The following is a 23122-nucleotide window of genomic DNA, read 5'->3' on the forward strand; positions in this document are numbered from 1 at the left end:
AAAGGAAAATGTCATTGAGGAAATCATAAGGAAGAGAAAACATATTTACAGGACTGTATGGTATGATTTTTTTTTAATCCATACAAAAAAAACTTAAAAAATCAACGTCTAAGCAGACCTGCACAGTTCAAAACCCCATCGATTCTATCTGGATAGAGCCTCCAAACTCTCTCCAGATTAAGAATTACTATTTTATGGGTGCCTGGGTGGCTCAGTCGGTTAAGCGTCTAACTCAGGATCTCAGCTCAGGTCATGATCCCAGAGTCGTGGGAAAAAGCCCCAAATTGGGCTCTCCACTGAGCATAGAGCCTGCTTGGGATTCTCTCCCTCCCTCTGCCCCTCTTCCCTACGTATACTCTCTCTCAAAATTAATAATAAACATTAACAAAAATGAATTAACATTTTAAGGGGTATCTCCAGACTTTATATACACTCTTAGCACAATGCTTATATAAAATCACTCCCAAACATGTTTATTTTATTATTGGGGAAAGAGATGGGACTCTTGGTTGCAAGTGACAGAAATTCAGCTCACAATCATGGATCACTTACATCTAAAGGTGCTGCAGGTACAGCTAGACCCAGGGGCTGAGACGCCATTGTCGAGCTTCCTCCTCCCCTCTCTCTGATTGCCTCTGGTTCTGCTTGGGGTTGGTTTCCCTCTCCCGCCACAATGCACAATAATTACAAATACTCTCTCTCACCATACTGAGAGTCTAATGGGAGGACTACAGTTGGGTCTCATGTCCAACCCGTGAACTTATAACCCTGAACAGGATGGGGAGCCATGACCACTCAGACCTGGGCCACCTGCCTGTGCCTGGGAAGGGTGTGTCCATCACCTCACAGAACCTCGGGCCTGGGTGGGAACAACACCTTGGTGGAAGGATGGTGCTGAGCAGGCAGAACCAGCAGAGGTGTCGCTGTGTTAGAGCCACAGGTGAATGTCCAATCACAGTGCATCCTTTGGGGCCATGATTTGCTGTCATAATAAAGAGACCTGAAATGCAGTGGCTTAATGAAAGTGGATGTCTCTTTACTTCTAACATAACATTGCCAGAGGTGGACAGGCAGACCGTGGGCAGCGTGGCATCTGTGGGGAGGAAGGACATGCTCACAGATTCAGTGGGACAGGAAGTGGCACGCATCAGCTCTGTCACATACCACTGACCAGAACTTAGTCACGGGGCCACTTGCAGCTGTAAGGGAAGCTGGGATGTGCAGTCGCTACCTGAGTGACCACGAGCCCAGGTACAAAGATACTACATTATGGAAGGGGAAATAGGAGTGCCAAATTAGGAACTGCCCCCAATGCTCTAGTGTAATTAACACTGTAATAAACGTACTTTTAAGCCACTCACCCACTAGAATTCTGGAATTGACAATACCCCATGCTGGCGAGGATGTGAAGCAGCTGGTGGGGGCAAGAAATGGTACAGCTGCTTTGGAAATCGGTTCAGCAGCACCATTCGGGGCAGATAGGCACATGCCCTCTAACCTGCCAGTCTCTCTTCTGAGTATTTACCCAGCAAAACTGAGGGCAGATGTTCACCAAAAGGTGTGTGCAAGAATGCTCAGAGCAGCTTTATTGTAACCTCAAATTAAGAACCATCCAAGCGGACAAAGGAATCCCGGAGTGTTCACATGGTAGAACACCACTCACCCACAGAAAATGAAGGGTCCACGCCAGGAAACAGATGAATCTCTGAGACATGGTTCTGAGTGTCAAGAGTCCCACACAAAAGTGTGCAGTCTATATGTTCTGTCTATCAAGTCTGGTTAGAGGCCCCCCCCGGAGCATTCCCAGTGGGCAGAGGTGGATGGCAGCCAGCGCTGTGCCCTTGACACCCCGGGGCTTGAGGTCCCCCCTGCCACCAACATGCAGGACGTGCTGGCCTCCTTGTCCAGACAGGTGATTGTCCAAACAAGGGCAGGTGGCTTTAGCAGGGGTGGGGGGCATGTATTTTCATTTGTCCCGGTTAATAGGCCAGGTGAGTGCTTCCCTCCATTGGCACTCAGCTTCCGCTGCTGGGTCCTGCCCAGTGTGCATGCCCATCCGTTTTGGGGCTGAATCCCGAGGAGATGCTCCTGGCATTTCCCAAATGTATGTGGTGACAGAAGATTTCACATTTCTGGTGGAGGAAGCACACCAGCCTGGAAGGCCCTGCAGATAGGTGGAGATGAGTCCCCAGACACATGGGCACAGGGTTCTGATCCAGATTAGCTGGAAGTCCCATGTGCGGGCTGATCCCCACTTTGGGGAGCTCCCGGAGAAGCTGTCCTTGCAGCTGGCCCTGCCTGCATCCACCTGGCCTCATCTTACCTGCTGGAGAGGATCTGCAAGGCCATCGATGCCTCAGCAGGGTTCTGTTGGGTGGAGACTGGGCATGAATTCCTTGGATCACTTTTGTTTCCAAGACAAAGTGTGAGAAGCAGGATTTAAATGATGGGTTATTGTCGGCTTCATTGCTCACATTTTCATGTTCTTCCTTCTCTAATCCAAACAGAATCAAGATTTGAACTTATTTAGGAGATCTGAACATAGACCCTGCTTGAAATTAGAAGCTATATCTAGAACCACCCCACCCACCTGACAGCACATTCATGGAAGACAAGGGACCTGGAGGGTGTCACATCCAGATGGAAGAGAGGTGGGAAACTGCCCACCGACCCTGAGGATTGTGGAGGCCACCTGCAGGCAGGAGGGGATCTGGCCAGGCAGCTATGTCCTGGGGTGGTTGGGGGTTGGGCTTTGGACAGTTGACCTCTCCCTGGGCTCCCACAGTTCCCCAGGTGGGCTCTGTGGCCCATGGGACTCCTGAGGCTCCCACTGAAGGGGCCGTGCAGCTGTACCTGCTTCTCTTGGGACACCTGCTCAAGTAGTGTCCATGTGACAAGCTGGACTGTGAGGGTACCCAGCAGAGAGACCACATGGGGGATAGAGACAGAGACAGAGACAGAGACTGAGAGAGAGAAACAGAGACAGGGCCTGACCTGTGCACAGCAGGTTGTTCAGACACCACATTCCAGCCTCTGCAGCCCAAGTCTTGGCCACAAGCACTGATGGGCCCTGGGCTGGATCACTGAGGAGTATGGTGGCTGCCCCTGCTGACCAGGGATGTTGCGTTGCATCTCAGAGGGCTGCTGGGGCCACTGCAAAGAGAATCATCTCGGGCTGTTGGGGGTCCAGGGCCCTGTTGGAGCAAAGGGAGCAGATCCATTGTCTGGCCCTCCACCCTCAGGACACCCTCCCAACATCTAGAAGCTTCTCTGGGGAGGGCAAGGCTGGCGAGAGAGCCACAGGGATGTATGCTGCCAAGGGCAGCTGAGGTTGAACCACGGAACTAGACTTTGCTGGGGTCACCTACCACTGCATCCAAAACACAGAAATGCCCAGATGGAAGCTACAGCATGTATTGTTTTACACGATTCTGTGCTTGGTAAGTGGGTCCCTGCTGATTTCCCTGGACCCCGACAGGCCTGAGTGGGGTGCCTGGGGCTCCACACATGTAAGACTCAACTTTTGCCTGTTCTTCCGATTCCACGTGTAAGTGAGACCACACAGCCTTTTCCTTGTGTGTCTGGCTTATTTCACTCAGCATAACGTCCTCCAGATCTGCCTGTTCTTTTTTACAGCTGAGCAATATTCCTTCATATATGCATCACTCACTGGATGGACACTTAACCTGTTTCCATGACGGGCCATTGTGAACAATGCTGCCATGAATGTGGGGGTGAGGAGATCTCTTCCAGACAGTGATTTCCTTTCCTTCGGGTAAATCCCCCAGGAGGGGATTTATGGACCATCAGGTGGTTCTATTTTTAACTTTTTGAGGCCTCTTCATGCTGTTCTCCACAGTGACTACACCAGTTTGCATTCCCACCAGGAGGGTTCCTTCTTCTTCACATCCTCATCAATACTTGTTATTTTAAAATAATGATGATTTTGGGGCGCCTGGGTGGCGCAGTCGGTTAAGCGTCCGACTTCAGCCAGGTCACGATCTCGCGGTCCGTGAGTTCGAGCCCCGCGTCAGGCTCTGGGCTGATGGCTCGGAGCCTGGAGCCTGTTTCCGATTCTATGTCTCCCTCTCTCTCTGCCCCTCCCCCGTTCATGCTCTGTCTCTCTCTGTCCCAAAAATAAATAAACGTTGAAAAAAAAATTTTAAATAATGATGATTTCAACAGTGCCCTCATTGCCTCATTGTCAGTAAAGAGCCAGGATGCTTCCAGGGAGCTAGGCAGTCTTTTGGCCTGGGAGGAAATGGCCAGAATGTCCTGAAATTCATTGAGTGTGGTGAGGCTCTCCTGGCCACCCACTTCCCCCACCGCCACCCCCGAGCTGAACTGCTGGCTTATAGGAATACTTGGCAGGAAGTTAGGGACAGGGGATGGAAGGCAGACAGAAAGAGATGAGAGGCTCAAAAACAGGGAAGATGCTGGAGAGCAGGTGCTGTGTGGAGTAGGGAGGCCAGGCTGGAAACGGGTCCCTGCCACCTGTGCTGCTCTGAGCAGGCGGGTTCAAGAGGTACTGTCACCGTCCGTCGGGTGGAAGCGATAACTTCCCAGCCACCGTGAACCTTTATGGGCAGAGGGGCCGTTAGACATGTTGGTGTGTCTCAGGAGGGCTAACCCTAACCTGATCGAGGCCCTGAAACTGCAGATTCTGTGACTGTTTGTAATGATTCATGCCCACAGCCTTTTAGTGTCCATAGGTGTTTCCTCTGTCCACACTCACAGTAGCAATCCCGTGAGCATCAGGTCTGATGGTCCCAAGCACGTAAAGGGACGCGGCTTCTTCCAAGTTTCACTGGCTCTTCCATTCCTCTGCTTGTTTCACAGACACCAGGAGAAGGGAGGACAGGAGCAGAGCAGGGACACCGCTGAGGGCAGAGCAGCACCTGCTTGGAGGTCCCACAGCCGCCCACAGCCGCGTGGAAGAACCATCTTGTCACTCATGCAGACCTTCCCTCCAGGGAGGGCATTACAGGACAAATCAGAAGTTCCATTCTTGGGCTTTCTTCTGAGGTAAACCTCCAGCAATGTAGGATCTGAATCCAGAAAGATCCTGAGGGAAACTCTCCTCTTCATGTTCCAAGTTGGATTAGAGCTTCCCTGGCTCCAGTCTTGTCGTGCAGCCTCTCAGGGTGTCAGTGGCTCAGCTGCACCTGCTGTAGGCCTAGACACCCATTCTTCCTTCCTGGGAGGTGGTGCCCCGGGGTCCTTCCCTGCCAGTGCACCGGGTCTCCCCAGGAGGGCTCAGCCTCATCTCTTCCTTGCAACTTGCAGTGTCCTGTGACAGGGGCAAGGGGGTGCAAGATCTCCAATCCAGGGTCACCAACAGACCGGGTGGGGGCACTTGATGCCGACAGAATCCAAAGGCAGAGATGTGAGTGGAAATGACACAAGAAAGTAATTCATTTCAGTGATGACACCAGGAAGACAAGAGACCAACATCTCAGAGACTATATCCCAGGAGCTGAAAATACATCCTGGCTTATGTTAGGAAAATGTTAGACAGAGGCCCCCGGCTGCATGCAGGGGAACTGAAGATGGATGGGTGCACGCAGGGGGGCAGGTGTGTGTGTGAAGGGGAAAAGTGAGTACGTGCAGGGGGGCCAGTGGATGTGTTCAAGGAGGCAGGGGCAGGTGGGTGCATGCAGGGAGTGGGAGGGAGCATGTGGGGCAACAGATGGGTGGGTTCAGGGGGGCAGAGGTGCATGCAGGGACATGTGGGTATGGAGAGAGGGGCAGTGGGGTAGGGCTGTGCATGAGAGAGGTAGGTGGGTGCATGTGGGGACCATGTGGGTGTGCACAGGGAGGTGAAAGTGGTTAGGTGCATGTAAGAGGGCAGGTGGGTGCATGCAGGGGGAGTGAAGGTGGGTGAGTGGGTGCAGGGGGGAAGATGGGTACAGGAAGGGGGCATCGGGGTGAATGGATACATGCAGGGGACACACGGGTGCATGTAGAAGGGCTGGGGGTCAGGTGGGTGCATGTATTTTGGCAGGTGGGTGCAGGCACAGGGGCTGGTGAATGTGTGAAGGGAGGCAGTGGGGCAGGTGGGTGTATGCTGGGTGGTACTGGGCACACAACTGTGCAGGGGGGCAGGGGGGTAAATATCTGTGTGCAGATGTACAGGAAGAGGGGTGGATGTGCTCAGGGGGCAGGTGGGTGAGTGGGTACATGCAGGTGGAGTGAAGGCAGATGAGTGCGTGCAGTGGGGCAGGGGGCAGGTGGGTGTGTGTAGAGGGGCAGGTGGGTGCATGCAGGGTGCAGGTGGGTACATGCAGGGGGGCAGGTGGATGCATGCATGGGGGTGGATGCATGCAGGTGGGTGGGGTGCAGGGGGCCACGTGGTGTTCGGGGCTCAGTTCTTCCGGTACAAACCCAACTGAACGGTGCCAGCAGGTGCTGCCTGGAAAGAAAAGCCTCGGTGTCATGATTCCCTGTGAGAATCCTGCTACAATAAGTGTGTCGCCCTTTTAGAACAGAAGAACGACTAAATCTCAAGAAACTCTTACCAAAAGAGAAGACACACACTTAAATCCTCATAACAACCATACCCTCACTTACTATGCTTGCCTGATAACAACACCAAACTGGCCTTCCCACCACCCAAAATCTTTTGGTCTTTAGCTGAAGATAGCATTTAGGGTGAGGACTGGGCCACATCGGGGAGTTACTCCGTTTTCCTGGGTATCTGCCATATGCAGGACATATGCAAGTTAACTTCTGTTTGTTTTTCTCCTGTTAGTCTATTCAGCAATAAAAGTAAATGAACCATCACCCCATACAAAGACATGAATGAACCTTACCTGTATCCTTCTAAGTGAAAGACTCCTGTCTGAAAAGGTTACATACTATGTGATCCCATTCATAGGGGATTCTGGAAAAGGCAAAACTAGAGATGATAAAAGGATCAAGTGGTAGGGGTTTGAAGTATTCCATGGTATTTGAGTGATTTATACCTGCCACTATGCATTTGTCAAAACCCAAGCATTTTTACATCCAAAAGAGTAAATCATAATCCTCTAAAATAAAGTTATTTAGGATGTGGGAGTGTCACAGGATGGTGTAGGGGCCAAGGGTAGGTCACCCCAAATGTGCCACTTTGGCATATTGATTACATTTTTTTTTAATTTTCAAATTTATTCATATTTGAGAGAGAATGAGCAGAGGAGAGGCAGAGAGAAAGGAAGACAGAATCTGAAGCAGGCTCCAGGCTCTGAACTGTCAGCACAGAGCCCGACATAAGCCTTGAACTCGGGAATGGTGAGAAGTCAGACACTTAACCGATAACCTTGCTGGATAGAGTACTCTTGGTTGCAGGGTAGTGGGGGGGCGGGGGATGGACGGGGGTTCTTTAGCATCTTGAATACATCATGCCACTCCCTTCTGGCCTGCAAAGTTTCTGCTGAAAAATCAGCTGATAGCCTTATTGATTTCCCTTGCAGATAACTGTTTTCTTTTCTCTTGCTGCCTTTAGAATTCTCTCTTTATCATTTTTTGCCATTTTAATACTATGTGTCTTGGTGTGGACCTCCTTGGGTTGATTTTGTTGGAGGCCCTCTGTATGTCTTGGATCTGGATTTCTGTTTCCTTCCCCCAGATTCAGGAAGTTTTCAGCTATTATTTCTTCAAATATATTTTCTGCCCTCTTTTATCTCTTCTTCTGGGATCCCTATAATGTGAATGTTATGATGCTTGATGGTGTCACTGAGTTCCCTTAATCCATTTTCATTCTTCATTATTCTTTTTTCTCTCTCCTGTTCAGCTTGATTACTTTCCACTACTCTGCCCTCCAGGTTGCTGATCCATTCTTCTGCTTCCTCTAGTCTACTATTTATTCCCTCTAGTATATTTTTAATTTCAGTTATTGAGCTCTTCATCTCTGATTGGTTCTTTTTTTCTATCTCTTTGTTGAGGGTCTCATTGAGGTCCTCTACTCTCTTCTCCAGTCCAGTATCTTTATGGCCATTACTTTTTTTTTTAATGTTTATTTTTGAGAGAGAGAGAGAGAGAGACAGCGTGAGCAGGGGAGGGGCAGTGAGAGAGAAGGAGACACAGAATCCGAAGTAGGCTCCTGGCTCTGAGCTATCACCACAGAGCCCGATGCAGGGCTCAAACCCACGAACTGCAAGATCATGACCTGAGCCAAAGTCAGACGCTCAACCAACTGAGCCACCCAGGCGTCCATCTTTATGAGCATTACTTTAATTTCTCTATTGGGCATATTACTTATCTCCATTTCACCTAGCTCTCCTGCTGGGATTTTGTCCTGTTCTTTTATTTGAGACATATTCCTCTGTCCCCTCATTTTTACTAACTCTCTGTGTCTGTTTCTATGTGTTAGGAAAGTTAGGCATGTGCCCTGCTCTTAAAATTATTGGCCTTATGAAGAAGAGGTCCTGTGGGGCCCTGCAGTGCAATTATCCCTGTTCACCAGAACCTGGTGCTTCAGGGGTATCTATGTGTTGCATGTGTCCTACTGTTGTGGCTGAGCCACTTTTTCCTTCGGTCTGGTCATCTGCAAGGGCTCCCTTTGCCTGTTGTGGGCAGGGTTTGGTCTCTGTGTTGTTAGTGAGCCAGTTTGGAGCCACCTTAGGCTAGACTTGAGTCAGACCAGGCACTTGCTAGAGCTGCAGTAGCACAAAACTGCAGGGCATGCTATCTGTCCTGTTCCCTGAGAAGGGGACATTGCCTACTGTCAGGTCGGATGTCTGCCCCCAGCCCACTGCTGGGGCTGCAATCTGACTAGTCTGTGTGGTTATCTTCCCCTCTCCCCAGTTCAGAAGTCACTTTGGAGTGGTGCTGGCTCCTGTCGGGGCCATTTGCACACTGCCAGGCTTGTGGCACTGCTTTGAATGGACTCCTGATGAGGGCAGGTCCACAGTAGAACATGGGGTTGGGGTGCACAGTGTTAGCAAGGTCTATGCCTGTCTGCTGGAGACACTTTTGAAAATTCCTGCCATCAGGCTGGAGGGGACAGGTCTGCATGGAGGTGGGGTGCACAGTGCCAGCAAAGTCCACACAGTGCTGCTGCGGGAGGGGACCTGCAGCTATCCGGGAAAACTGCCTGGGCTGAGATAGAGGGGGTGGATCCACAGAAGAGCATAGGGGATAGGGCACACTGTTGACAAGCTAGGTGGAGAGGGTTCATGCTATGCTGGTTCCCTCAGGTGTCCATGTATCTAGGCTGGAGGGCAGGGGAAGGAAATGGTGCTTGACAGTTCTTTTGTTGTTGAAGTCTCCCAAAGATCTCAGCCCCTCCAGCATATCTCTGTGATTGGTAAGCAAACCTCCCTCCCTAATAAACTAGGCATTTTTCAAACTGCTGTTTCTATGCTGTATCTCAGTGGAACTGTTTGTTGCGCTCTCTCTTTAAGGGCAAGTACTCAGTTTCCTCTCACCCTCCACCTCTCCTAGAGCCAAAACCACTGTTTTTTAAAGTCCCAGATGTTAAGCCCAACTGATTTTAAGAACTCACGAAATTAGGACCCTCTGGTTTTCAAAGCCAAATGTTATGGGAATTCAACTCTCCTGTGTGGGTCCCCAAGCCTAGGGTGCCTATTGTGAGGGTCAGTTTCTCTCCCTTCTCTGTGCCTGCCCACAGTGTCCCTTCCTCCTGCAGACAGTCTCACAGGTCAGTTCGGCTCCCAACCACATCTCCACCCCTCTTACCCTCTTCAGTGTGGCCTCTTCTCTACACTTAGCTGTGGAGAGCCTGTTCTGCCAGTATTTGGGTCATTTTCTGGGTTATTTACACTGATGTGGGTGTTAGCTGTTGCATCCATGGGATGAGGTGAGCTTAGAATCCTCCTACTCCACCATCTTCCCCAGAAGTTGAGCTATTGTCATTTTTATAAAGGACTTTTAAAAGTGTACCTACAGGAGCATCTGGGTGGCTCAGTCGGTTAAGCATCCGACTCTTGATTTCAGCTTCGGTCATGATTTCACGGTTCGTGACATCGAGCCCTGCTTCAGGCTCTGGTCTGACAGCGTGGTACCTGCTTGGGATTCTCTCTCTCCATCCTTCTCTGCCCCTCCCCCTGCTCTCACTCTCTCTCAAAATAATAAACTTTAAACAAAAATAAAAACAAAAGTGTACATATAAGTAATTTGTGGTCTGCTACTTTAATATTTTTAATATTTATTTGAGAGAGAGAGAGAGCATGAGCAGGGGAGGGGCAGGGAGAGAGGGAGACACAGAACCCAAAGCAGGCTCCAGGTTCTGATCTGTCAGCACAGAGCCCAATGCGGGGCATGAATCCACAGACCACGAGATCATGAGCCAAAGTTGGATGCTTTACCAACTAAGCCACCCAAGCGTCCCTGTGGTCTGTAGTCTGTTACTTTAACCTAACATAAAAGTGGACATCTAATTAGGCCACATTATTTTCAACATTTCTATGAAATAGAATGTTAAAACCATTGGACATTTGGGTTATTTCTGGGTTTTCTCTGTGAAATGAAGTACTTTAAAACAACATCTGTGCAGCCAGTCTGCTTTTGTTTGTACTTTATCAGTGATATAACCTTTGGCAATTACATCAATATCATCATCTATAGGAGGGAGATAATGGTGTGACCTACCTCTGAAGGTAGTGGTGTGAATTAATTACACGTTATGTGCTAGAAAATGTGTCTAGCCCATAGAAAGCATTTAACTAATATAAACTATTCTAAGTGTGGATTTTAATAACATAATAATGAACATCAGCAGGCATTAAGTTCTGATTTATTACCCCAATCTCATGACTGCCATATTAATTCCCAGCACAGTACTCAAGAGACTTTTTAATGGTTTGTATCTCCCAGACTGGAGGCTTCACAAAGAGGACACTTAGGGTAAGAACTCATCCTTACTCAGCAAGAACTATCTCCCAGATATCTAGGTGAATGAGGCCTGAGAGTGTCAGGGTGAGGGGGGCGGGGGGGCGGTGCAGAAGGCAAACAAGGATAGAGATCTGGGTCAAGTGACAAATACCTCTTGGATATTAAGTGACAGACAGAAAGGCTGCCAGCATTCAGAGTCACTCCTGTGTAGATAAGACTACCATACCTACAGGAAAGAAATTTCTGACATGGGATGCCCAGCCAGCTCAGGGAAGAAATTTTGGGAATACAGTAAATGTGGCAACAAATGAAGTGCCTGCTCAGCCCCCCCCCCCCCCCTTTTTTTTTTGGACACTGCAGAACTCAAAATGGACAGAAACCATGTATATGCAGTAAACATGGAAAAGCCTTTAGCCAGGGAACCATTCTCCTTTTGAAACATGACATAATTCATGCTCAAAAAGATCCTAATAAATGTGGGAAAGTCCCTCATCAGAAAACATTCTTTATTCAAGAACATAGTTGGTACCAGAAGGAAGTTTTTCTAATGCAATGAATGCGGGAAATTTCTCTCTTCACAATGTCTTCTCCTGTACCCATTTTCAACTCTCACTGCCTCACTCACCCTCTTGGAGGAAGCCTTCTGTGGTAGATGCCTTTCCATACCTCCTGAATACCTGCACTCCCTCAAACATTGATGTTTCCCTGCATTCCTCTAGGCAAGGATGCCTGCTGATTCATGGCATGGTCCAAGAGCCCAACATGAGCAGCTGAAAGAAGGGTTGGGCAGGCACCTACTCACTTGCCTCCAGATCTGGCTGAAGATGGACATCCTCACTTTGATGGACTTTATGGGAACTTCCTCTATCTTCAGGCCCTCCTCCGAGGCCCACACTACCTTCCTATAGGCTCACAAGTTCCACAGAGTTCTCTCTTCTGGCTGGATATCTGAAGGAAAGAAGAAAGGAGACTGGGGGAGTGGGAGCTCATAGCAAAAGCCAAGTCCAGGGATCCCTGGAGCCAAGATCTGCTCACCCTTTCCATGAGCCACCTGCCCTATTCATTGTACCTCTAGCCATCTGAGTCTCCTCCCGGGAAAGCCATGCTCCATCTCTAGCTGGATGCCACATTCCAGGGACAGGCTCCTCCTCACTGAAGCTAGGAGTTGAGCCTCTCGTCCCTGTCCCAACACCATATTCATCCCTTGCCTGGTCCTATTACCCATGTGTCTCCTCCCAGATACTGGCTATGGCCACTCTCCTCCTGTCCCTCCTAGCTCTAACCCACAGATATGTCCTGATGAAACAAACTCTAGACAGAACCTAATATACACAGTCAAATAAAAACAGTTCTTTATTGAACACATTTACACTGAAGTCAACCAACCCCTGACCACAGATAAAGCCCATTTGGTGATCAGTACAACAATGCAAAGAAAGCGAGGCAGAGGCTCAGGTTCCAGGTTCCTCATGTCAGAAGTTTCTGATTCACAGAGAGGAGGGCTGCAGAGAACTTCATCAGCATCTGGTCATTAATTACAGCAGAAACTGAGATGACACTTGGAGGAACAGAGGAAACTGGGAGGCTCTGCAGGGACATTTGTTGGTCGCACACTTGACTTTTACATACGCACTGCCTGTGTCCCTGCCTGCCAGTGACAGACAGGACCCTTGAGAGTTCCCTCAGGGACCATTCCTCAGGTGAGACCTCCTTGATGGAAACCGAAGCCTCTGAAAACATTGTGAACTGTCTCCTCATGAAAAACTGCCCAATCGTTCCCAGTTTGTTGCCTAATCAATAAAACTGCCCATCTTTGATGGAAAGGATCACACACAGGATGTTTCTGAACTCAGCCTTCCCTGTCTAAATCCAGGACGGAAATTCTGCCAGTGTCGCCAATACCAGGACCAGAAAGTGCTTTGACAGAGTCCAACTTCACTTTCTTAAATGGGAGTGACAGAGTCTTGAGGGAAGCAACAAGGCTCTCCTGGACGCCTGAGTCTCCACATTCCCAAAACCCAGAGTCTTTGCCACAGATACGTACACATGTGTCATGCAGGATTCACGTACATGGGCTTCCCCACAGCCCAGAGGGCATACACCACTCTTGGAACCTCCAGCAAGGGGACAGTGAGGCCACTGTGTTCATTCTCAGACCTCTGAGTATCTATTCTTACACTCTGCAGCAGCTCCTCCAGATCCTCTTCTGTCTCCAGCCTGCTGAGTGCTCCACTGGACAGTGAGGACACTGATAGATCTACTTTGATGTCACAAACAAATATCACCTCATAAGGTGAGCTCCAGATGCTCCAGGTAAACAATCTGTTCTTTGGGCCACCTAGTGGCTTAGTCAGTGGAACATGCGACTCTTGATCTCAGGGTTGTGGGTTCAAGCCACACATTGGGTATACACATTACTTAAAATAAAATCTTTAAAAATGAAAAATAAAACAAAACAACAAAAAACATTCTGTTCTTCATCACTTGGACAAAGTGCAGCCCCAGGATCCAAGTGCTGGTCCCCTCTGTGTGAACCAGGCACAAGCATGCTCTCCATGTGTCGGTGGCCCTTCTCTAGGCTGCCTGGGCTCTGGCTCAGATGGTGCTTTCTGGTCATAATTGTTAAGCCACTCCATGTGCCTTTAAATACACCATTCACCTCATTTGCAAAGTATCTTCCATTCCCAGACTGGAGAACAGCAGGGGCCCCATAGATGCAGAAGATGTCTGGCAGACATCTGGCCACGTCCGCACCACTACTGCTGGTCAGAGCCCTCAACTGGACAAATTTGGTTGTGTGTCCCTGGTAGACCATGATGAATTTGAATTGTCCGTTGGCCTGCGGCTGCATGTCAATAAGGTCCACCTGGCACTGGCTCCTGGTCTCCACAAACATCAGTCTTCAACATACCTTTCTTCAGAGGATGCAACTCCTGCTGACAGGATTTGCATATAGCTTCAAGTATAGGAGTATGGCTTCCCGTGTCACATTCTTATATCTCTTTAGCTCTGCCAGCATCCTAGGCTTCCCTCCATGCCCAATGCTAACATGGGCCTCATGTAGCACATCATACATGTTCTTGTTTTTAATACAGTAGCAAAAGCTCATGTTACCTCTGACAGGGGGATAACTGGCATTTCCTCGTTCCCAATACAGATAACAAATCACTTCAGGCAGCGGAACAAGAGGGTAGACTTCCTCTTTTGTAGTTTGGTATGTTTCACTTGTTCAATGATCTCACTGTACTTGTCACTTGTGAAATACATGGAATTATCTTCTCTCTTTTTAGACAGCAAAAGGTCAAAACAATGATAACACTGCTTGGCATCACACCCAAGATCCTCCCTGGATGCAGTTGGGAGCTGTGATAACAGTGGGGAGCAATACCAGGTGGAAAGTAATGCAGGCACAGTTTACCAAAAACGCTCAGCCAGGTCTCCCTGCCGGGGCAGTTGGGCACTCACTGACCAGCAGGCTTGGACTCCTAAATGGAAATGGGCCACATGCCCCACACCCCATGGCAAACTAACAGCAAGTGACTCTTCCCTTATCTGATTAACATATCCAAAAATGGTGTTTAAAATCAATCTTTCATCTGACTCTGATTTTTGTTGTTGTTGTTGTTGTTGTTGTTGTTGTTGTTGTTGTTCATCTGACTCTGATTCTACATTGAGTGGTGCAGACACCCAAATGGGAGTAGCTGACCGGCAACCCTGGGATCTCAAGATACACCCACAGTAGCCACTCCCAGGAGAAGCCAGAGCTCTGGGTGTCCAAGATGGCCCAAGTTTTGGGATAGAAGAATTTCCTGCTCAGGTGTGATAGGTCCAGCCAGCAGGTAGTACTCATTTCATGTATGTAATATGAGCTGCAGTCTGGACATATGCCCGCCAGGTGTGCACAGGTGTGTACAGAAGGCAGATGGGAGATGTGTGGGCATCTAGGCTTGACAGCAAAACCTTCAGGCCAAATTTAAACAATAACCAGTCCTCTAGAGCAGCCCTCCATCTCCCGACTCCTGTGGAAAGAAGGTAGTCTCGAGTAAAGACCTTCTGCAGCAGGAACCCATAGCTGGAGACAGACCACTCACCTGAGGGCCTGTATGTCCAGCAATAAGGCCAACCCACTCCCCAAAATCCGCATCCTTACCCAAACAGGTCACGTCCCCAAAGATCACCTTCTGCAGAGCAATGGGTGGCCCCCAGCATTCCCTTGTGGGATCCACGGCCTTTTCTCCAAATGCCACCACTGTCTGGAATGAGCCATGTCCACAGGGAGAAGAAAGTCAAAAGGGCATGGCAGGTATCAAATGGAAACTGGTAAAGAGAGGAGTGCAAGGCAGAGAGACCAGGGGAGGAGACGAGAAGAAAGGAAGAATTAGCACCCAGTTCTGGCCAAGGGACACCTGCAGCCATGAGGATGCCCCTTGCTGGGGGCTTGGAGATATGGTGAGTATTCTACCTCTCTAGCTCACCCACCAGTCTCTCCTCTCTCTCCCCAACCAATCAGATGGGGCACAGCATCATTTCAGAGAACAGGACAGGGTGACAATTAGCATCCAATTGCTAATCAGTTCCTCGTTGGACAGGTCTGCCCCAGGGCTCTAAAGCAACTCAACCACATCTGCCTCTGCCACCTCTCTGAAACCTGCAACATGTGTCAGTGCCAGGATGTCCTGCCAGATCTATAGTAGAGTTTCCACATGCAGCCTGCTGGCCTCCCGCTTGACGCACTGAGGCCACAGCTTTCTCCACCCCCTACTCAGCGTCGCTGGTGGGACCTCCTCCCAGGACTCAGAGATGTTGTAGACAGCATCAAGGATGCTGTATACTCGCCAGAAGTCAAAGACCACAGACTGGTGGTCCCTGCCTCCCACCCTCAACGCCAACAGGCAGAAGACCCTCCATAAGCAGCAGGCCTTGAAGGTGGCAACAATGCCCTGGTTCTTGGGCTGGATGAGGGCCGTCGTGTTCTTGGGCAAGTACTCCACACACACATGGTTGGAGAGGTTGTCCAGGTTCCCAGGGTGGCCAGGGACACTGTCCAAGACAAGCAGTGATGGGCACAGAACCTCTCCACAACTGGGCAGAAGAAGTGCACAAACCACTCCTGGAAGATGCTCATGGTCACCCAGGCTTTCTTGTGTGAACGCCACACCACAGGCAGGTTGGGCTTGGAGAAGCCCTTGAGGGTGTGAGAGTTCTCTGAGGGATACACCAGCAGCAACTTCAATGAGATCGCCAGCCGCACTGCCACTGAGTAGCAGCGTCAGGATATCTCAGGTAGCTTTGCACCCAGGGGCTGATTTCTCCTCCAGGGAAAGGAACGTCCTGTCAGGCAGTCGCTTCCAGAAAAGCCCAGTCTCATCCACGTTGAACACCTACCATGGTGTGTAGCCACCCTCCTGGATCACTCTCTGAAGCAGGGCAGGGTACCTGCACACAGCTGCAGCAGTTGTGCCCATGGCCTCGCAGCCCCCAGCCTCACCACCCACCCCAAGGCATGCAGGCTTTGGCATGCCTTAAAACACGCGAACCACCCACAACTACCCCGAAGGTCTCCAATTGGGCACCCGCACCCTGCTCCCACTTGAGGTCCTCGAACAGGCTGCAAGCCTTCTCCTGGACAAGCATGATGTTGATGGGCACACTGAGCTCATTCTGGTCATTGATCCACACGCTTAGCTTCCACTCTATATTCTCCATCACCAGGCTGCAGCTGTGCATCAATTTGGTGGCCACCTGCAGTGTGGCCACCTGGGAACTGGCTCGGATCTTCTCCTTGTTGTCACGAATGGTAGCCATGGTGGAGGCGGAGAGCCCCAGCGCATTCCTGATTCTGCTGAGCTTCTCTCTGGCTTCAAAGAGCCACAACACCTCAAGCTTATCCTGCAGGTTGATAGCCTTGTGGTCCCACTTGGTGCATGGGCACTGGCTTGTGCTGGGTGGCCTCTTCAAAGAGATCTTCAGCCCAGAAATGGTAGAGGAGGCTCTGTCTGCATCACTCTCTCCAGACACAGCTAAAGAATAAGTGTGTTCCCACCCTGTGACTGCTGATTTCGGTGCCACTGCCACCCTGGCCCTGACCCTCTGTAAAATGGGAAGAAAATTTTACTAGTGGGAAGTGCAGACAAGTTTGGATAAAACCTGCTAAAGACTATTGATAAATCTCTTTCATTTGGCCACAGAGCAATGGATGAACTCTGGTCCCATAGACTAAATTAACTTACCCTCAGTAATGGAGCAAGCTTCTGAAAACCCATTACCACTTTACAACAATGCCTCCCAGTGGGCACACTGTTCCAAATCACCCACTTCAACCCACCTCCTGAAGGATCCAGTGTGATACAATACATAACACACTGATGTCAGACCAAACACAGAAGTCAGAAAGTAATGGGGGAGAGGTGGGGGGCGCTCAGCACATTGTAGCAGGGTACAAAAATTTACAACAACTGTACATAAAACTGAACTCTGAGCTTCCAGGCATCCAAGGAGGAAAACAAAAAGCTGTCCTGCTAGAATAAACACATTTCATGGCTCTGAGCTTGCAGAGACCGTGAACAACATAATTAAGCATATCAAAATGCATGGTTTTTGTTCTGTTGTTGTTTTGTTTTGCTAGAGGGAATAGCTAACCTTTGAACAAAAAACAGGTTTGGGGCACCAACCCCCCTCCAAGCAGTTGAAAATCCACTTATAACTTCTGACTCCCCAAAAACTTGATCACTAATTAACTACTGTTGACTGGAAGTTTTACCAACAGCATAAGCAGTCAATTAACACATATTTTTTATATGTATTAGACACTGTATTCTTACAATAAAGCTAGAAAAAATGTTATTAAAAACACAAAGAAAATACATTTACTGAAGTATACTCTATATATAAAATAAAACCCACGTATAAGTGGACTCAGGCAGTCCAAGCCCATTTTATTTAAGGGTCAACTATACATGGGCATGGTAAAATGACCCAGACAGGCTACTGTGGAATCAAGCAAGGGGCCTAGAGGCAGTAGGGAAACTCATTTCCCTAGTAGCCTTCCACAACAAGGCCGACCAGTTTCTTTCAGGAACAGCATCTCTCACAGTTGAGCTTTGCACTACTGACTTGTGACTGGAGTTTCACAGTGAAGCATCCTGGCTATTCCCAAGAGCTACCAGCATGTCAGTGACTCACAGAAAGTCTGTTGAGCCCAGCTTGTGTACATGTGGACAGGGCAACTGTAGGAGTTCTCAGGTTTTGCAGTCTCTCAGGAAGCTCCAGGAATGACAGTCAGGGGTGGGGAGGGCCAGGGTGTGGCCCACTCACCTGGCAGGAGACCCTGGGCATGCTCCTTGGCTGATCTGCTCTCCTTCCCATGTGGGCTCAGTCCATGTCTGTGAGCAACACCCTCTCTCCTCCTGGAGAAGCCCCTGGGTTACCGCTAGGACCACAAACACACAAGTACCCTGTGACACAGAAGCAAGCTTTGGTCCCTATCTCATGGGGCAGAGCCATCCCTGGGGAGACTGTACAATGCCCAAGGACCAGAAGGTCCCTCCACTTCAAGGCAAGCCTGACCAAGGAATGGAAGGCCAGCTATTTGTCACAAAACACCTCAGCTCCCTTTCCTGCCCAAAAGAGACAACCATGCAGGGCTACCATGAGGACTGAAGGTGAAACAGCCCTCCACAGTGCTCAGCACCAAAGCAGGGGATCCAAGGACATCCATGTGCTGAAAAGCCATAAGGGCAGAGGAGGCAAAGAGGAGTGGCAGCTAGGACAGGTGTGGGTGTCCTGGGGTGGGCAAGATAAATGACTCCTAAAAAGCCACTAAAAGGAAAGGGTCAAGCTGCTTCTGACACTGGAAGGGTCCCTAACGGGAGATGGAGTGAAAAAGCAGGTGCAGAGCATTAATGGGGTTTTACACAACACACACACACACACACACACACACACACACACACACACACACACGTGTGTGTGTGTGTATGCTGCATATGTGTATTTAAAACAAGGGAGGAAGGACACACAAAGGTTAACAGTGGCCATCTCCAAAGAGGCAGATCAGGTGTGAGGCTTGACCTTTATATATTTTGTTAAGATTTGAATTACTTTATAATGCATATATGTTACATTGTTAGATTTAAAACATAATGGGAGGATAAACTGATAACGATCAGCGTATTGCCTTCTATCGCTTTGCAACAAAAACTATGACTAAATTAATAAGAGAAAACTCACTTTGGGGAAGTCAGGCAAAGACAAGTGGTGGACAGTGAAATGGAGAGGAGAAGCCTGCTAGGGTGGGGACCCAAAAGAAGCAAAGCCAAGATCAAAGCCAACCTAGGAGGCACACCCAAGGCACCCCAGACACAGGAGAAGAATCTCAACCCCCATTACAGGCCGATGCAGTCAGTCCTGCCCAAAGATATGTCCTCTGGACCTACCAAATGCTGTTTTAAACCGGAAACTGGTGGGGCACATGGCTGGCTCAGTGGGAGGAGCATGCAACTCTTGATCTCAGGGTGGTGAGTTCGAGCCCCATGTGGGGGGTAGAGATAACTTGAAAATAAAATATTAAAACAAAATTTTTTTAATAAAAAATAAATTATGTGGGAATGCAAGCTGGTGCTGCCACTCTGGAAAACAGTATGGAAGTTCCTCAAAAAACTAAAAACAGAACTACCCTACGACCCAGCAATTGCACTACTAGGCATTTATCTACGAGATACAGGTGTGCTGTTTTGAAGGGACACATGCACCCCCATGTTTATAGCAGCACTATCAATAATAGCCAAAGTATGGAAAGAGTCCAAATGTCCATCGATGGATGAATGGATAAAGATGTGGTGTATGTATGTATGTATATATATATATATATATATATATATATATATATATACATGTATATATATTATATATGTATATATGTATATACATGTACATATGCATATATATGTATATATGTGTGTATATATATATACATATATATATACACACATATACACACACAATGAAGTATTACTCAGCATTCAAAAAGAATGAAATCTTGCCATTTGCAACTACGTGGATGGAACTGGAGGGTATTATGCTAAGTGAAATTAGTCAGAGAAAGACAAAAATCACATGACTTCACTCATATGAGGACTTTAAGAGGCAAAACAGATGAACATAAGGGCAGGGAAACAAAAATAATATAAAAACAGGGAGGGGGACAAAACATAAGAGACTCATAAATATGGAGAACAAACTGAGGGTTACAGGAGGGATTCTGGGAGGGAGGATGGGCTAAATGGGTAAGGGGCACTAAGGAATCTACTCCTGAAATCATTGTTGCACTATATGCTAACTAATTTGGATGTAAATTTTAAAAAATAAAAAAATAAAATAAAATAAATAAAAAATAAATTACGAACTGGCGCCAACAATAAAAACCTAGATTTGGGCTTTCCTGATGGCAATGTTTAGCCATACCCAAAAGCAGCAGAGACCAGGCAACCCCATCTGGTCCCAGACTTACTCCTGTGTCGTTGGGTTTGGGCACTGGGGACCTGAGACTTCAAGACAAGCACCTACTCCACTATTCAGACAGTATAAGCCTGGGGAAACTCCACACTCACAACCAGAAGCTGAAGGAGGCTGCAGGGCAGGCTCCAGGGCCAAGCCTGGGGGTGAGGGGAGGTGGGGGGAGGCTGAGCACAGCTGCTGAAGTGACCCTCCATGGTCTGGGGTAAGGGAAGGTTGTGGGGGTGGGGAGTGGTCACCAAGATGTGGCATCTTTGACTTTGGAAGACTCACAGCTTCACAGCTCACCTGAGCTCCATCTGTGAAGAGTTTGGCTGACTCTGCCAGGTCTCCAGACCACTGGTCCTCGGGATGAGACTGGGCCAGCACTGAGGGGAGAGGAAAGTGTTAGTGCCCTCAGCCCCACCCTAAGGACACAGAGGTCAGGCACCCAGGCAGTTAACATGTACCCAGATGCTGGCCCGGGACTCTGAGCTGAATGAGAACAAGGACTGCCATCCAAATCACACAGAACACCCTGCCCTGGCCAACATGCACCTCCTCCTTTGGTCCACATACACATACATACCTTAAGAGTACATCCAAGGCCCCTGAAACCCAAATCACTGAAACACCAAGGAAACAGTCATGAGAGCCTTCCTTTGGCTGCAGCCAGATGTTCAGGAAAGGGTTGACTCAGTAGGCCTGGGTTGTCCAAACCTTGCACATTCCAAAAGTTTGGCCCTTGACCTGCTCCTGAAAGGTAACCTCTTAAGCCCTTGGAATATTCTGCCTCTTAAAGGTATCTCTGTTTACCTAAGGACTTAGGCCAAACCAGATAGTTCATGCTAACAATGTGACTTACAGTGGTGACCCTGGTCCACATTGTACCAACCTGACCTCTGGGAGGAGTTGAGACTGAGTAACTATGGTTAGTATACTCCATACCTATGTAACCGAACCCTCAATAAAAACCCTGGATGCCACAACTCAGGTAAGCATCCCTGGCTGCTACACTGTCACATATCATTGCTGTGAGAATTAAGCATTGTCCACATGACTACCCTGGGAAAGGTCATGTGGAAACTTATGCCCACTATCTCCCAGACTATGCACCTTTTTCCATTGCTGAGTTTAATATGTATCTTTTTGCTATAATAAACTATAATCATGAGTATAACAGCCTTGTTGAATTCTGAGACTCCTTCCAGCATATCATTAAGACTAAAAGTGGTCTTGGGGACCCACACACATACCTTGACATTGACAGCCAAGGAAATAGTTTGAGACATTTGGCTTCTGGAATCCCTGACAGCATCACAACAATCATCTCCAAGGCCACCCAGAGAAAGCAAGGGCCAGCCCCTCTACCCTCTCTCACGTGGGGGCATTGGAGGGGCCAGCAATAGGCCGAGACCAGGTAAGGGCATGGAGCAAAGGCAGGAGTCTTCATGTAAATGTGAACTATGGCAAACCTGAAACTGTGTTATTTCAAGGATGAATGGATGTAACCATGCACATCCCACAAGATCCACATGAGTACCAGGCCTGAGTCCATTTAGTGACCTACTAGTAGGCTGCTATTCCAACATCCATAATGTTATGATGCAAAATCTTTCTTCTTTTTAAGTTTTTTTTCTTAGTAATCTCTACACCCAATGTGGGTCTCAAACTCATGACCCCAAGATTAAGAGTCACATGCTCTTCTGACTGAGCCAGCCAGGTGCCCTGCAAAATCTCTTTTTATAGTGTGTAATCACCTAAGCATCTATTCAGTGAGAAGCTTGGAACTGGAACTAAGAGACCTCTAACGAGGAGGCAAACAGTCAGGAGACAGCCCGCCTCAAAACACCAGCAACAGGCTTAGAAAAGAGCACAGTACCACAAGCAAACACCCCACAAAAACTACAGACACATTCATCCAAAATGTCTCGCCTTCACCTCACGTTCATGCCTAGGTGAAAACCTGCATTATCAAGGCTTTCCTTAACAGTAAGTGAATCCAGTTTGCAGCCTTTCCAGCATGTACAGAACTAGCTTCATCATGTCCCCTTCAAAGAGCCCAGCACCACCCAGCACTGGCCCTCTTTTCAGTTTCTAATTGTCTCAATTCCAATCTCTTCCCTTTGTTCCTACATCTGTAGGAGGGTACTATTCCCTGCAGTCCCTACAGCCATGACACCTTATTTTTTCTATATTTTTCTCTTCCTTCAATACCTAGGTTAAATTATTTGCATTAAAATCCTCTCTGTTAAAACGAGTGCTATGTTAGCATTCCTCAAAAGGTCAAACAGCCTCACCAGTCATTCCACCCCCAGGTATATAACCAAGAAAAAATTTGTCCACATAAAAACACATAGACATACATTCACAGCATCATTATACATAATAGCCAAAAGGCACAAACATCCTAAATGTCCATTAATAGATAAATGAATAAACAAAATGTGATATACTCATAGTAGATATTATTTAACCATAAAAATGAGATAATTACATGCCACAACATAAATGTACACTGAAAACATTACACTCAATGAATGAGGCAAGTCATAAAAAGCTACATATCATATGATTCCCTTTAATGAAATGTCCAGAATAAGCAAATCCATAGAGACACAAATATTAGTGTTTGCCAAGGCATTAGGAGTAAAATGGGGAGTGACTCCTCATGGGCACAGTTTCTCTGAGATGTTTAAATTATGGTATGAGGCAATGGTAATGGTTATATAATCTTGCAAATATACTAAACCCAGGGACTGAATACTTTTTTGTATGCAAATTATAACTTAGTAAA

General features: G+C 48.2%; 1 protein-coding gene across 15 annotated transcripts in view; it reads right to left on the reverse strand.

Moving 5' to 3' along the window:
* Positions 1–1559: 1559 nt before the first annotated feature.
* Positions 1560–23122, reverse strand: part of LOC101088444 (tigger transposable element-derived protein 1-like) — a 33417-nt gene continuing 11854 nt past the window's right edge. For 2 of the 15 annotated variants that reach the window (XM_045045760.1, XM_045045757.1), the window contains exons 3-6: positions 20635–20714; positions 19269–19383; positions 18148–18287; positions 12162–15086 (exon numbers count right to left, since the gene is read on the reverse strand). In XM_045045760.1, coding sequence (XP_044901695.1) covers positions 15008–15086; positions 18148–18287; positions 19269–19383; positions 20635–20714 — 414 coding nt within the window. In that variant the 3' untranslated portion in view covers positions 12162–15007. Of the gene's footprint in view, positions 2165–2323; positions 2495–2994; positions 3195–10718; positions 11782–12161; positions 18288–19268; positions 19384–20634; positions 20715–23122 lie in introns of those variants that run through there. The other 13 variants (XR_006590207.1, XM_045045758.1, XM_045045761.1 and 10 more) reach the window with 13 other exon arrangements.

The sequence above is a fragment of the Felis catus genome, chromosome E2 (genome assembly GCF_018350175.1).
Source record: "Felis catus isolate Fca126 chromosome E2, F.catus_Fca126_mat1.0, whole genome shotgun sequence".
In the NCBI taxonomy this organism is placed as follows: Eukaryota; Metazoa; Chordata; class Mammalia; order Carnivora; family Felidae; genus Felis; species Felis catus.